The sequence below is a fragment of the Calypte anna genome, chromosome 4 (assembly GCF_003957555.1).
Source record: "Calypte anna isolate BGI_N300 chromosome 4, bCalAnn1_v1.p, whole genome shotgun sequence".
Taxonomy (NCBI): Eukaryota; Metazoa; Chordata; class Aves; order Apodiformes; family Trochilidae; genus Calypte; species Calypte anna.
In genome coordinates, this window is record NC_044247.1 from 16,609,676 (window position 1) to 16,624,996 (window position 15,321).

General features: G+C 65.7%; 2 protein-coding genes across 4 annotated transcripts; both read left to right on the forward strand.

Annotated features, from left to right (window-relative positions):
• Positions 1-5,571: 5,571 nt before the first annotated feature.
• On the forward strand, positions 5,572-10,607 carry XPNPEP2 (X-prolyl aminopeptidase 2). The gene is made up of 21 exons (XM_030448983.1): positions 5,572-5,755; positions 5,864-5,928; positions 6,045-6,155; positions 6,247-6,310; positions 6,416-6,520; positions 6,650-6,736; positions 6,819-6,965; positions 7,062-7,163; positions 7,273-7,354; positions 7,701-7,896; positions 8,005-8,094; positions 8,184-8,293; positions 8,375-8,452; positions 8,523-8,594; positions 8,716-8,776; positions 8,892-8,961; positions 9,077-9,181; positions 9,523-9,582; positions 9,757-9,833; positions 9,929-10,027; positions 10,259-10,607. Exons 1-21 carry the CDS (start codon positions 5,710-5,712, stop codon positions 10,466-10,468), a joined length of 2,037 nt encoding a protein of 678 aa, XP_030304843.1. The 5' UTR covers positions 5,572-5,709; the 3' UTR covers positions 10,469-10,607.
• A 492-nt stretch (positions 10,608-11,099) lies between these two features.
• On the forward strand, positions 11,100-15,073 carry SASH3 (SAM and SH3 domain containing 3). 3 transcript variants are annotated; one of them, XM_008500100.2, is made up of 8 exons: positions 11,100-11,323; positions 12,627-12,722; positions 12,970-13,119; positions 13,185-13,335; positions 13,406-13,545; positions 13,638-13,844; positions 14,089-14,239; positions 14,307-15,073. In XM_008500100.2, exons 1-8 carry the CDS (start codon positions 11,270-11,272, stop codon positions 14,492-14,494), a joined length of 1,137 nt encoding a protein of 378 aa, XP_008498322.2. In that variant the 5' UTR covers positions 11,100-11,269; the 3' UTR covers positions 14,495-15,073. The 3 variants fall into 3 exon arrangements, with proteins under 3 accessions (XP_008498322.2, XP_030305012.1, XP_030305011.1); XM_030449152.1 differs by having other exon boundaries at positions 14,310-15,073; XM_030449151.1 differs by having other exon boundaries at positions 13,188-13,335.
• The last annotated feature ends 248 nt before the right edge of the window (positions 15,074-15,321 follow it).

Sequence of the window (15,321 nt, forward strand, 5' to 3'; positions counted from 1 at the left end):
CAGCTGCAGCCTTTCCGCTCCTCGGGGCCCCCTTAACCCCCTCCCCTCCGCTGCTGCCACCCCCTGCCCACCACCCCACATGCTGCCGGGTCCCCTCTGCCTGGGGACCTCGCCTGTCAGTGGCCTTCTGCAAACAATTGGGGGTTTTGGGGCCCCACACAGGCACTGCATTGCTTGAGGGTCCCATGTGGGGAGATTCTGTCCTGAGGGGGTCCCAGTCCTGTGCAGGGCTCTGCCCCCACCCACCTGCAAGGTCCTACAGGGAGCCTCAGTCCTCTGAGCCCTGAACCCCAGTTCTACTTGCACAGAGCCTCGTGGGGATGGGGACACCAGTGACAGAACCAGCATCACACAGCACTGCAGGGCTGCTTGCCCTTCACCTGGGCTGGAGCATCACCCAGCAGGCACCACTCAGATTCTACCTGACCCATCAGCCTCATTGTCCCCCCACCAGGGATGGCCCAGGCCCAATCCCTCCTCCCTGCCCCAGAACTGTGCTACTGGACACGGGTGCTGCACCCACGGTTTCCCCCAGCACGCACGGGTGCTGCTCACCCCATGCTGGCCCCCAGCCACCTGAGGACTCCCACTAGTGGGTAAGCAGCCCATACCCACACTGCAGAAATAAGGGTTTCCTGTCATCATAACCCTTTATTATAACTCTTTATTATAAAGATATATTTACACAGAATAAATCTTTACAGACATGAGAAACATGGTCAGCAGGACCTGGCTGTGCTCAGAGCAAGGTCCCCTCTTTGGCATTTATCAGTGTTTGACACAGAGACCCCCCGTGCCCTCCCCCCATTCTCCCATTGTCCCATGTCATGGAGTGGGCAGAGCCCCACGCGGTGTCCTGAGTGAGCACCCCACACCTTGGGGGTCCCCAGGAGTGGGGTCTGCCCACAGTATGGAGTCCCCTGCTCACCAGGGAGGGAAGAGCAGCTCACCCAGGGTGTGGGGTTAGCATCATGGGAATAAATAGACCTCCCCCCCCACCAGGACAAGCTCCACGCTCATCCCAGCACATGGGCAACTGCAGGGACAGGGCAGGAGCCCCGAGGGAGCTCACAGCCCCCCATGGAGAGGCTCCTTCACCCACAGTGCTTTGGCAAAGCCCAAGGGTCCCGGTGAGCACAGACAACCCCACACCCACAGGGACAGGGGCAGGGACCACCAGAGGGAGGAGGTGACACCAGCTGAGTAGTCACGGGTAGGACCCCCCTCTCGGGGTCAGGAGACAAGCAGAGCAGGCTGGGACACAGAGCAGGCGATGGGAGCCACGTCCCAGGAGAGCTGGAAATGACCCTGCAAGAAGAGCAAACCCAGGCAGCCGTGAGTCCCCTCCGCGCAGTGTCACGCGTGTCCCCATGTCCCTCCACACCCCGCTGCTCCTCACCTGCTTCAGAATGGCATCGGGCCCTTGTGGGACAGCCGGGGTCGGGGCCGGGGCCGAGGCCGAGGCCGCCGGGACCTCCGCCACCCCCCGGGCCGCTGCACAGCCCCGCGCCGGGCACCCCGCGGCCGCACCGGTGCGCACACCAGTCCTACCCCCGCATCCTGCCCGTCCGGAGACAGCGGCCCTGGGGACAGCAGACAGAGAGTTAGCTGGGTCCCCTCGCTCAGTGGAGCGGACAGGGATGGGGACACTCAGGCAGGCAGGGCCGCCCCTTTCCTGAATTGCCCCCGGCAGGACCCATTGGATGGCCAAGTGCTTCCTGCGCCGAGGTGGCCAGGCCAGCTGTGGCCACCGTGGCCACCTCCCGCGGCCACCATGGCCACCTGCAGGCAGCATAGCTACCTCGTGCAGCCACCGCCACTGGCCTCGCCACGGCGACCGGAGCGACCCAGGCTCAGGCTTTGGCCCCTAGACCTCCCCTCCCGTGCTCCCCTCCGTGCCAGCCGGGCGCAAGGGCTGCCTCATCCCTTCCCCGCGGGCAACGTCCACCCCCCGGCCTCCGGGGCGCCTGGCAGAGACACTCCGGTACCAGACCCGGTGCCAGCCCGGGGAAACAGCCGGGGGTCCCAACCCGCGGTAGTGACCGCGGAGCCGGGAGCGGAAGCGCAGCCGGGGAAGGAGCGAGAGTCCCGTCGCAGGGATGCCCCGGGCGATCGCCTCGGCACCAGGCGGGTCCTGCCCCGACGACCCGTGATAGAGGCGGCTCCCCGGCCCCCGACGTGGACGGGAGGTTGTTGGCAGCACGAAAAGTGCTTCCTCCCCCCCAGCCCCGCGCAGCCCACGGGCACGGGCCCCTTCGCGCCCGCCGCCAGCGCGGACACCGCGCGATGCCGGAGCAGGGGAAAGAGGGGTTCCCGGCCCGGTGTGGGTCCCGCACCGCCTGGGGGTCCCGGCACTCACCCGCGGTGGCCACAGCGAGCCCGAGGAGCAGCAGCAGCAGCAGCACCAGGAGCCAGCGCGGCGCGGCCATGCTGGGGCTGGGGGCTGGGGGCGGCGGTGGCCCCTCGCCGGGGGAGCCGCATTTGTAGGCGGTGAGAGCCCGGCCCGGCCCCACCGCCCGCCCGGTCATGTGGCTGCCGGGCCCCCAGGGGGGTGGGTCCGCCCCCCGCCCCGCCCAGCGCCCGCACCCCCCGGGACACCCCCTCCCCGCCCCGTATCCTCACCCTTGCTGAGCATCCCCCACTCGCATTCCCCCCTAGCTCGGCTAGCCCCCCACCCACCCATCTTGGGTCCTGGGATCCCGGGTCTCCACCCACACCCCCCCCCAGCAGAGTCCCTCCTCGGCATTCCCCTCCTGGGGATGCTTCACCAGCATGCTCCCCTTCTCAGGTCAGACCCAGACTCGGAACTCGGGGACCACCCTGGCTCTGGTCTCTGGGACCCCCCATTCAGACTGGCCCTGGGACACCCTCTCAGCCTAGCCCAGGTTCCCCCTTCCAGCCCCTCACCTTTCCCTGGATGCCCAAGGGGGCAGGAGACTGTCCTGGCACCCCCCCTAGCAATGCCCTCAGAGGGCCACCTGCAGCCCCCCATTCTGCTGCCCCCCAGTTCACCCAGCTCTTCCTCGAAGGCAGAGCTGAGGCCACGGGGACCCCACACTGTGCCAGGACATCACCCATCAGCACCCACAGACCTGGCGGGGGTGCCTGGGGAGGTTCAATAAGGCCATCTGCAAGATGGATGTGCTGCTGGCCACACTTAAGGAGGGAAAAAAAAAAAAAACAAAAACAAACGAACTGGTACATAAGAGCAGCTGGGGAGAGGAGTGAGAAGAGGGAGGACCAGCCCTGCAGCCCCCAGGGCACTGCAGGAGGTGCTGGAGCAGAGATTCCCCTGCAACCCTGGAGAACACTATGGTGAGGGATCCTATCCCTCTGCAGCCCGTGGGTGTCCACGGTGGTGCAGATATGGACCTGCAGCCTGTGGTGGGGGAGTCTGCTCCTGAAGGACAGCATCCCATGGGAAGAACTCCTGTTGGAGAAGTTCAAGGAGGAATGTCTCCTGGGGAAGGGATCCAGGATGCAGCAGCTCATGGAGACCTGTGGACTCACATGGAGTACGAGGAGGGGCTGTACTGGGTGTAAGGAGGGGCTGTACTGGGCTGTACTGGGTGTGAGGAGGGGTACTGTCTGTGGGGGTCACTGGCCTCTGAAATGGGGTGTGCCCTGGGGGACACCAGCTCAGGAGGCCCAGGTGCTCCTCCCTGGGGCCAGCAGCCAAGCTGTGGGGTGCAGCAGACTCTGATGCATCCTCCCCCAGGCACGCTGTCCCTGCCTTCCCAAGGGATTGTCACCGCATCCCGGTGCCACCGCTGCTTCCGCATTCCTGGGGCCACTCGCGCCCTCCCCGTGTCCTGTTTGCCGGGCGCGTCACCCCGGCCTGAGTCACCCCGCGGCCACCACAGGTGACGGAAGGCCAACAATAGCCCACAAAGGGAGGATGTCCCCCCCCGGAGTCTTCCTCCTGCTCGTCTTCGAGGAAAGCTCCCGCGGGAGGGCCGGGCCCGGCCGGACGCTCCTGGCCTCGTCCGGTTGACGCTGCCTTCCTCAGAGTGGCACATGTCACCAGCTGTCCCCAGGGGGGGCCGGTGACATTCCCCCCCCCCGCCTCAGTGCCGGGCGAGGAGGAGGAGGATGGACGTGCAGGGCTCATGGTGACACTGTGCCCGTGAGGGAAGGACAGTCCCAGCCCTTGAGGGGTGGCACCGGGGGTGACATTGGGACTGGTAGCCGGGGCAGCATTGCAGGGTCGAGAGCAGCAGCTGGGAACAAGGAGGTGCGGGACACCCTTGCCACCCTGCGGGCCGCCGTGGGACCCCTCACAAGGGGCAAAGGGACGGGGGGGAAGGGGGGATCCATCAACTCTGGCACTGGGCAGGGAGAGTGGCAGCATCATTAGCGCCTTGAACTAATTAGTGGGAGGGCAGCAAGGCGCTGCAGGGCTGTCACCACGGCAACGGAGTCACACAGATGGGGAAACTTCGGTTGCCATAGCAAGGACAGGCAGCTTGGGTGTCCCCCACCCTCCTGTCCCTGTCCTGCCCTGCTGTCCTCCCCCGGACCGGGGAGCGAAGCCATGCACAGCCAGCCCGAGGGCAGTGGTGACACCAGTATGACAGGGGTGGGATGGGCTGCTGCAGCGGGGGTGGGCAGGGGACAGGAGGGGGGACCGGGGTCTGCGCGGCTCCACAGCGCGGCCCTGGTGCCACCTCGTGGTGAGCAAGACCAGGTGACACAGCCAGACACTGCGGTGACACAGCCGGACAGTCACCGCAGCCCCCCCAACACCCGGGAGCGGGCCCACGGCTCCCACCCCAGCCCCAGTCCAGCCCCAGTGGCCGTGCCTGGGTGGAGAGGTGGGAGGTGGTGGGGCATACGTCCCCCCGGGATGTCCCTGCCTGTCCCTGGACGGCCACCACTGCTGCAGAGCTGTCCCACTGGCCCTTCTCCCTGACAGCCACCGAGATGCCATTGCACTGGGAAACCAAACTAAAATGAACTAAACTATAATATAAAAATTAAAAACGCAGTAAGAGCAGCAGGCTGCAGGTCAGGGCTCGCTGTGAGTGTCACAACGAGCATCTCAGTGACACTCCAGGGCTTGGCTGGACAAAGGGCAGAGCCCAGATGGCTCCTGCAGACAATGGGTCCCAGAGTGGCCCTGGGAGGTGGCAGCTGCCCCTGAGCACTGTGCTCTGTCCCCACCATCACATCCCAAACCCACCTCCTCCCCAGATCCACCAAACCTGGCTCTGCTCAATGCTGAAGTCATCTGTGCCCCACCCAACCCACGGCCACTCAACATTTGTCACTCCTGTCACCAAGGTGGCCCTGTGGAGCCTGGTGTCACCCTGGGTGTACCACAGCACCTTCCTCTCCCATCCCCTTCTGCCCAGGGCATCCCTGGGGGCTCCCGGTGGATGCTCTACTCCTTCCCCCCCAGGGGCACCCCAGGACTCCCATGCCAGGTTTCCCCAGGGTGTCTGGGATGTGCCAGGCTGGCACAGCCCTCCCTGCTCTCCAGGAGGATCTTTGGACTCTGTGCTGATTCTGCTGTTTGCTTTTATTTAGGGGCAGGATCCACTCCCAATGCACAGGACAACCCCCCTGGGCCAGCCGTGGGCTGGGCCCCTCTCATCCAGCACCCCTCTGCCCCCAGGACAAAGGTGCAGGAGGAGGGACCTGTCACCCAGGGCCCTGGGGAGCTGTCCCCTCTGCTCCCCGTCCTGCCAGGGCCCCCCACAGGCAGCCATGCAGCCCCTGCTGTGGGTGGCAGCCTGGCTGCTCCTGCTCCACGGTGGGTCAGAGGGGCTGGGACATCGGGTGTGCTGGCTACCACCCCAAGACCCCTCCCAGAGGGGGCGCAGGGGTGTTTGGCAGCTCCATCATGTCCCTGTGTCCCCAGGCCGTGCCACCGGCCACCACCCACAGGCCAGGACCGACATCAGGGACTGCTCCGTGGACCCACCGGTGAGCCCCACTGTGCCCCAACACCCCCCTGCTCCCAGGACCCCCATACGGGGTCAGCCCCCAGCCCCACCTCTGCAGCCCATGCCCCCCAGCACCTGTCCCCCTTGTGCCACCAGTACCTGCCCCCCACGGCCACGGACACAACGGGGCGGCTGGCTGCTCTGCGGGACACCATGCGAGACCGTGGCCTCCAAGCCTACATCGTCCCCTCCACAGACGCCCACATGGTAACTGGGGGGGGCCCACTCGCAACCCCGGGGACCCCCACCCCGTGCTGGAGCCTGTGGTCACCCTTGACAGCTCCATCCCTGGCTGCAGAGTGAGTACATCACCCAACGGGACGCACGGCTCCGCTGGATCACCGGCTTCACCGGCTCCGCAGGTGACAGCGTCCGCAGCACCCCGGGGGCCCTGCGGGGGGCGCGGGGAGGGGCTCGCCCCGTGGGTATCCCCGGGGGTGATGTCTGAGCCCCCATCCCCTTGCCAGGCACCGCTGTGGTGACACAGGACAAGGCTGCGCTGTGGACCGACAGCCGGTACTGGAGGCAGGCGGAGCGGCAACTGGACTGCAACTGGGAGCTGCAGAGGACGAGTCCGTGGGCGGGGGGCTGCGGTCACACCCCTCAACCCCCCTGAACACAACTGCCCCCCAGCCCCAGGCACGGCCGCAGCACGGGCTGGGGCGTGGCTGGTCCCCACGGTGCCACCCTCTCTCCTGCAGCCTGGATAGAGTCCATCGGGCTGTGGATCCTGCGGGAGGTTCCTGCAGGGGGGAACATCGGCCTGGACCCTTTTCTCTTCTCCATAGGTAGTGTTGGCCAGTGTCTGGGGGGCCCTGTGGGTGGACTCCCCAGGGTTCACCCAACCGTGGGTTCACCCCCCTCCCCCAGGCGCCTGGAACAGCTACAGCCGGGTGCTGCAGGGCTCCAGCAGGACCCTGCTCCCCATCCAGACCAACCTTGTGGATCAAGTGTGGGGTGACCAGAGACCACCCGCGGCCTCCGGACAGATCTACAGCCTCCCAGCAGCCTTCACTGGTACCACCCCATCCTCCCGAGACTCCTGGGGGACTGTGGCCTTGGGGGACCACCCAAGGGTCCCTGAGCCCAGGTGGGCACTCATTGCTCTTGCAGGGAGCAGCTGGCAGGAGAAGGTGAAGGGGATCCGGAGTCAGATGGAGCAGCATGTGAGGCACCCCACGGCTGTGCTGCTGGCAGGGCTGGAGGAGACTGCCTGTGGGTACCAGGGGGATCTGGGGGTGCCAGGGGGGGTGCCATGAGCTCCAAGCCCAGGTAGTGGGAGGGCAGGTGGTGGCCATGGGCTCGGTGGTCTTGTTCCCCACAGGGCTCTTCAACCTCCGTGGGGACGACATCCCCTACAACCCCGTCTTCTACTCCTACACCCTCCTGACCAACACCACCATAAGGTGGGCAGCACCTCCCACTGCTGGAGGGGCACCAAGGGGGCTCAACACCCACCTTCTTCTAGGGCCACCACCCACAGGATCCTCCCCTGGCCTTGCTGTCCCCAGAGCCCACCATGCCCTGCAGTTCCACCCCCATTTTGTGTCCCCTCCAAGCCTCACACCTTTCCCAGCTCCAGCCCCTCACCCAGCCCACCCTGGGGCTCATCCCCTCCACCTTATAGCCCACCCTGAAGCTGAGCCCCAATCCCATCCAACATCCCCTCTGGTGCCCCAGCCCCCTCCTCCCTGCCGATGTGTCCTGCCTGGGAACTGAGCCCCTGGCTGTGCCCACCCCTCCCTTCCCCAGCCTATTCGTGGAGGAGTGGCGGCTGTCACCAGAGGCACGGCAGTCCCTGCGGGCACAGTGCCCAGGGACACTCTGCGTGGAGCTGCTGTCCTACAGGCAGGCACCAGCCCACCTGGGCCTCTACATCCAGGGCAACGTCACCGTCTGGCTGGGCACCGAGTACACTACTTACGGGCTCTACAGCATCATCCCCCAGGTGTGGTGACATCACCCCCATCCTGCCAAGGAGGTGCCACTGCCACCCCTGGGGCACGAGGGGTGGGTGGCTGTCCACAGCCGTGTCACCCCCAGCCAACCCTTGCAGGAGAAGCTGCTGGAGGACAGCTACTCACCCGTCATGTTGGCCAAGGCTGTGAAGAACAAGAAGGAGCAGGAGCTGCTGCGTGCTGCTCATGTAAGGGCTGTCCCTGTCCCCACAGCCACGGGGGGAAGGGGAGAGAAGCAGGGTGCTGATGTCCCCCCCATCTCTGATGTCACCACCAGGTTCGGGATGCGGTGGCTGTCATCCAGTACCTGCTGTGGCTGGAGAAGGTGGTCCCACAGGGGCAGGTGGATGAGTTCTCAGGAGCCCAGCACATCGATGCCCTGCGCCAGTCAGTGCTGCTGCCATGTCCCCCCTGCCTGGTGCCGGGCAGCCGGGGACCCCCAGCATTCCCCTCCCTGCTGCCTTCCAGGGCCCAGGAACACAGCCGTGGGCCCAGTTTCCAGTCCATCTCAGCCAGCGGACCCAACGCGGCACTTGCCCACTACAGGTAGGGCTCAGGCCTGGGGGGTCCGGCAGCAGGGGTGGGAGCAGAGCTCTGACTCCCCCTCCCCTCACAGCCCCTCCAACGGGAGCAGCCGGATGCTGTCTGTGGATGAGATGTACCTCCTGGACACCGGGGGACAATACCTGTGGGTAGCCCTTACCCTGACCTCCCCCAACATGCCCCCAGCACAGGGCAGGGGCCCCCAGATACGGGAACCCCACTCCCCTTCACACACACACACACACACACACACGTTCCTCCCGCAGGGACGGGACAACGGACATAACCCGGACAGTGCACTGGGGTGTCCCCACCCCGCTCCAGAAGGTACCAGCACCCCGTGGGGTGCCCAGCACCCTGGCCACAGCCAGGGATGGATGTGCTCTGGGTGTGGGGGGTCTGGGCACCTCCCTGCTCAGCCCCCTGGCCGTGCCCCTGGCAGGAAGCCTACACCCGTGTGCTGATGGGCAACATCGACCTGGCCCGCCTCATCTTCCCACCCAACACAGCAGGTGGGTGCTCAGCCCATAGCTTCGTGGGACCCCGGGTGTGGGGAGGAGGAGGACAAAGGCAGAGGAGGAGCCCGCACTGGTTCTCCAGCTCCCATCCCTCCCCATCCTTCCCCAGGGAGAGCAGTGGAGTCCTTCGCCCGACGGGCACTCTGGGACGTGGGACTCAACTACGGCCATGGGACCGGCCACGGCATCGGCAACTTCCTCTCAGTCCACGAGTGTATGAGCTGTGGCACCAGCACTGGGGACAGGGGATGAGATGTGGGGGCACAGACAGGGACAGGGGCTTCTCATCTCCCTACTGAACCTTTTGCTGTGGGGCAGGGGTGTCCCATACCTGCAGGGTCCTTGCTGGTGTGTCACCATGGTCCTCACAGAGGTGACCCCAGTGGTTCTTGCCAAGGCGGTCCCATGGTCCCAGCTGGACGTGGTCCCGTGACCCTTGCTGAGATGACCCTTGCCATGGTGGTCTTTGCCGTGGTGACAACTCAGTCCTTGTCAGGGTGTCCCTGCAGCACACAGTATCCCCAGGAGCTGTGACCCACTGCATGTCCCTCACAGGGCCCGTGGGCTTCCAGTCCAGCAATGTGCCACTGACAGCCGGGATGTTCACCTCCATTGGTGCGTGTCCACCCCCCCCAGACAGTGCATGGGGACCTGGGGATGTCCCATGGGAGGAGGTGGCCAGCTCTAGGCCCTGCTCAGGGTCCACATCAGGCCCCTCTGGGTGGATGCGAGGGGCTGGGGTAGTTTCTGGGGGTCAAGACTGAGCAGGCTCCTTCCCCTGGCCTCCAGAGCCCGGGTACTACCGGGATGGAGAGTTCGGGATCCGCATTGAGGACATCGCCCTCGTGGTGGAGGCACAGACCAAGGTAACACAAAGGGGTCAGGGAGAGCCACAGTACGGGGGAGCACCCCTGGGACACCCCAAGGGCTGGGGACACCCACTGCCACCTTTCTGCGGCAGCACCAGAGCAGGGAGGAACCTTTCATGACCTTCGAGGTGGTGTCCCTGGTGCCCTATGACCGCAACCTCATCGACCTCAACCTGCTGTCACCAGAGCAGGTTTGGGGTGCTCGGGGTGGGGGCAAGAGCTGGGGTGAGCCACGGGGGCTTTGGGCAGGTGGTGTGAGGATGTGGTGGGAGAGCAGGAGCACGGCACAGCCAGGGTGGGTGAATGGAGTCAGGCAGGGATGGATGGAGAGGGGCAACGGGGTCTGCGGTGGGGCCAGCTGGGTGGGGTGGGCTAAGGGGGGCAGGTGGCACCCTGCAGACCCACACGGTACCTGGCTGCAGATCCGGTACCTGAACTCGTACTACGAGACCATCCGAGCACGCGTGGGGCCGGAGCTGCTGCGGCAGCATCTGGAGGAGGAGCACAGATGGCTGCAGAGGAGCACCCAGCCCTTCCCTGTGCCCAGCACTGCCACTGCCACCACTGCCACCATTGCCACGCTGGCCATCGCCACCCTTCTGGCCATGCTGCCCCTCAGGCTGCTGGCCTGAGCCCTCGCCAGCCCCTCCCTGCCCTCCGGTTCTTCCTCCCGCTGCTCACTTCCCTTTTTTTCTGTGTTTTCTGTTTGCTCGTTTCTGATTAAACGCGAGCATGGCCGGGGGGCTGTGCTGCATTCCCGCTGTGCTCTCAGCCTGCTTGCCCCTTGCTGGCTGCTGGGAGGATGGTGTCTGGCTACACGTGGCCCCCAGCCCCTCATGTGGCCCCCAGCCCCACACGTGTCACCCAGCCCGTGCCACCTGCCCAGCCCTGGGGTGGCCAAGTTGTCACTGGCTGCGAGGAAGCAGGTTCAGGGTGGATTTTGATGACTGGGACAAGAGATGGGGGAACTGGAGCAAGAAGATGCAGAGCAGGTGGTGTGAGCAGGGCCTTCCTGGCAGGGTGACAAAGTGTGTGTCCCTCCTGGGCTCGATGCCCAGCTAGAAGGACCTGCAGGGGACATCTCAAACCAAGCATCACACAGAGGACTCAGCCCTCACGTGCTGTGACCAGGCGCCAAGGGTGAGCATGGCAGAGGGGTTGGGGACCCTCATCATCGGGCACGGGGGACACGGTAGCCACCAGCAGGGTGACTGAGAGCACAGGCAGCCATGGCCACCGCGGGGGCCACCACCAAGGGTTTCCTTCCTCCTCCTGCCCCAGGCTGCGCACCCACAGCCCTGAGCGCGCAGCCCCGAGCATCCTCATGTGACCCACAGCTTCCTGCCCGCTGCCCGGCCCCGCTGCTGGTGCTGTGGGACGGGACCTGCCCGGTGCTGACCCAACACCACACCCTTAGCACCGGCACCGGCATCATGCTGCGCCGCAAGCCCTCCAACGCCGGTGAGAAGGAGCCGGGACACAGGAAGGTAATGGCTGGTGACAGTGACCCGCGTCCTGTGCGTCCATCACTGGACAAGCCTGGTGCCTGTGGGATGCTGGGCAGGGAGTCGGGGGGCTGGGGCACCCCTGGGGCCAGCACTGCTGGTCCTGGCCACCACTGGCCACCACTGGCCACCACGGCCTTGCTGCTGCGTGGTTCTGGCCTCATGCAGCACCCTGGCTCACAGCCTGGCGGAATGAACAGGCTCCCGAGGACACTGTGGGTGTGGGTGGGACTGGGGGGCTCTGCAGGGGGGGACAGTGGGTCCCCTTCCCCACAGCGTGAGCACGTCCAGCTGCGAGGCTGCCAGGCACACGGTTCCTGTGGTGGAGGCGACAGAGGCCACGCGAGGCTACAGTTCTGTCACCTGGGTTGGTCCCCAAGCAGCACCTCACCGAGTGCCTGGAGCCATCGGCAGCACCGGGCACCCCCCGAGCCCCCTCTAGAGCTCCCGACAGCTTGGCCACACTCTGCCATGTGTCGAGGTCCTGCCCGCAGCCACAGACAGCCACACGCCACTGCTGGCAAGCTCTGGGGGGGAATTGGGGTGAAGCCCCCCGTTCCTGTCCCAGGGGTGGCCCAGCCATTCCGGCAGGACCCTGCGGGCATCCCCAGCCCCAGCCACAGCTCTCACTTCCCTCGCTGCTGTTTTGCCACCGGGGGGTGGGGGGGAGGAGGTTGCTGTTGGGTTTGGGGGTGCTGGGGGGGAGGGTGTCAGCCCACCCGCACGACTGCTCCAGCTGAGCTGGTCCTGCTCAGTAAAGGCACGGTGGGGATGGAGCCAGGGGTGCTTACCCGGGCCAGCCCTCTGCAAAAGAATATGGCAAAAAAAAGCAATAAAGGATGCTCAGCCGAGGAGATAACAACGAAGGAAGAGGGGAGGAGGCGGAGGGGGGGGGGAGACGCGGAGCCGGAGCAGGGCGCAGGGGCTGAGGAGGGCCCCGGCAGAGAGACGCGAGAAAGGAAATTGCTGCGTTTGCGGTCGAGCCGAGACCCAGCGCCACGGTGAGAGCGCCGGGGCCATGCAGGGACCGGGACTGGCTGGTACCCAGGGTGCTCCAGCACCCCAGCAAGGGGAACCCCTTCCCGTGGGACACGGACCCCAGGGCAAGGAGAGAGGGGAAAGGGGGCACGGGGAGGGCTCAGAGAGCCAGTGAGGGAGGCTTGCACCAGGACTGAGATCCAAAACGCACCTGGGTGGGTTTGGCCCAAAGCCGAGACTGAGCTGCGGCTGCTCCGGCTGCCGGAGGGCACAAGGAGGGTCCCTCAGCCCTTCCCCTGCCCCCCAGCTCTCCCTCCAGCGCTCCAGCAGCTTCAAGGACTTCGCCAAGTCCCAAGTCACCTCCCCCGCTCCCAGCAAGAAGGAGTTCAACCTGGAGGAGAACGTGAGTGCTCAGCCTCCCCGAGGGCAGCAGCACCCCTGGCCACCTCCTGCTCCCCGGGGACCCCCTCCCCTCCCATCCAGCACAGGAGTCTGTCTCCCCCAAGTCTTGTTCCTCCTGGGGGAGCAGCCCCAGAGGTTCCAGCTCTGGCAGAATTTGAGGTCTCGCTCCCCAAGGAGCAGTCCTGTGTGACCCAGCGGAGGTTTGCCGGGGGAGGGGGCTCTACCTTCACCTTCCACCCATCTGCCAGATCCCCGAGGATGAGGCCAGCAGCCCTGCCCCTGACGATGCTACCCGGAGCAGCGGGATGAAGCTGAGCAAGAAGTGGCGAGCAGTCATCTCCAGAACCATGAACCGCAAGATGGGCAGAATGGCTGTGAAAGCCCTGGCCGAGGGGAGGGTGAGTGGGGGTCCAGGCAGGCTGAGGGGCAGTTCCCCCTCCATACCTGACCCCGGTCCCCTCAGCAGGGAGACACAGAGGAGGAGGAGGAGGAGGCCGCGTGTCCCCTGTCCCCAGCCAGCAGCATAGAGGAACCAATCCTTGAGAAGGCGCCACCACCTTACCTGGAGATGGAGGAAGAGGGACACCCCCCAGTCACCCACCAGCTGTCCAGCGGTGAGCCCAGCCTCCACGGGACCCCAGCCCCCTGTCCTACCCACCCTGAGCCCCTGACTCCCCTCGGCAGGCAGCGAGGTGGCCGTCCCTGGGGGCAGCAGCCGGGACAGCCCGCAGAGCCCAACCTACACCGGTCCCTTCTGCGGCCGGGCACGCGTCCACACCGACTTCACCCCCAGCCCCTACGACAAGGATTCACTGAAGCTGCGGGTGAGCCCCGGGCCAGGGTCCTGGGGAGGCAGGGAGGGTGGCAGGGAACCCCTTCCTCACGCCTGCACCCACCTCCACCTCCCTCGTCCCAGAAAGGGGACATCATCGGCATCATCGAGAAGCCGCCCGTGGGCACCTGGACAGGGCTGCTCAACAACAGGGTGGGCTCCTTCAAGTTCATCTACGTGGATATCATCCCTGAGGAGACACTCCCTGCCCGCAAGAGCCGGGGCTCCTGCAAGAGCAAGAGGCTCAAGCCCAAGACCCTCCACGAGTTGCTGGAGCGCATCAACCTGCAGGTAAGGGACAGGGGGACAGTGGCAGCCAGCACGAGCCCAGGGTGCCAGCAGCGGGACCACCCTCCCTTCTGCTCCCCATCCCTGTGGCTCCCTCCACTTCACCCCCAAGGGGACACACAGGGCTTTTATGGATGATGCTTGGGCAAGCGCCCACCGTGGGGCTGTGCTGAGGCGGTAGCCACATGGCTAGTGTGGAGGGCCAGGTAGGGAGAGCCCTCACTCACCATGCCACCCCCTGCCCCAGGAGCACATTTCCACCCTGCTGCTGAATGGCTACCAGACCCTGGAGGACTTCAAGGAGCTGCGTGAGACCCACCTCAACGAGCTGAACATCACTGACCCCCAGCACCGCGCCAAACTGCTGACAGCAGCTGAGCTCCTCCTGGACTATGACAGTAAGAGCGGGGAACAGGATGGGGCGGACATCCCCTGCCCACTAACCCCACCACTTGTCTCTCCCAGCAGCAAGTGAGCCCGAGGAAGGTGATGGTTCCGAAGCCCAGGCTTCACCCTCAGAGCCCAAGGGAGACATTCCCCGGGACTCGGGATGCTTCGAGGGATCAGAGACGCTCGACAGCAGCCGGGACGAGAGCGAGCTGGGGGGTCCCGAGGGGCAGCTGCAGGCTCTCTCCCTGCCAGACCCCTCCTGAGCCCACCAGCACAGCTCACAGCTGCTTCCCAGCCTGGCCTGGTGGTGGGACGTCTCCCGGCTGGGGGGCAGGTGACCCCATCAGTGGGACCCCACAGCTCTGGGTGCCCCGTGGCCGCAGGCAGCTCAGCCCTGGGTGCCCCGAGGCCGCCCCTCTGGCTGCCACCGGGACACTTTGCAACCGCACTGCCTCACACCCTGCTCCCCACCAAGATGCAGCCGGGCTGGAGCGCCTGTCCTGGCCTTGCCCCACTTGATCCCCAGCTCCAGGAGTTCCCCACGGAGTCCCCCCAGCTGCAGAGGGGACTGCAAGGACAGAGAGGGCTGTGGCAGGAGGGGACAGAGCAAACCCAGAGCAGGGTGGGTTCCCGCTGCCTTCCTCAGCATCCCTGGCACAGCCAGGGAAAGGGGTGCTGGGAAGGTTGGGTTCACCCCAACCAAGAGCAGCCCAGAAAGGGCCCTGTGAGCCCACACCTCCCCCTTGGCTCAAGGGGACCCCCAAAGGCTGCAGCGTTGGCCTCTGGTCACCCAGTTGGTTCCTTTGTGCTCGACTGCAATAAAACCATGCAAGTCTGCTCCAGCCACAGCCTGCCTCCTGCCTGCCAGGGAAGGGAGCAGGGAAGGGAGTGGTGCCTGTGGGGAACCCAGAGCTTCTGGGGAGTCCCCAGCTGCACCAGCTGGGATGTGGGCTGAGCGGCAGAGACCCCCCTCACCCACCGTGCTGGGACAGCAGGACATAGGTAAAGACACCCTGGAAGTGTGAGAGGTGGAGGCTGGAAAGCCAGAGGGGAGGCACAGACAGAGGCAGAGGCTATGGCTCAGCCATTT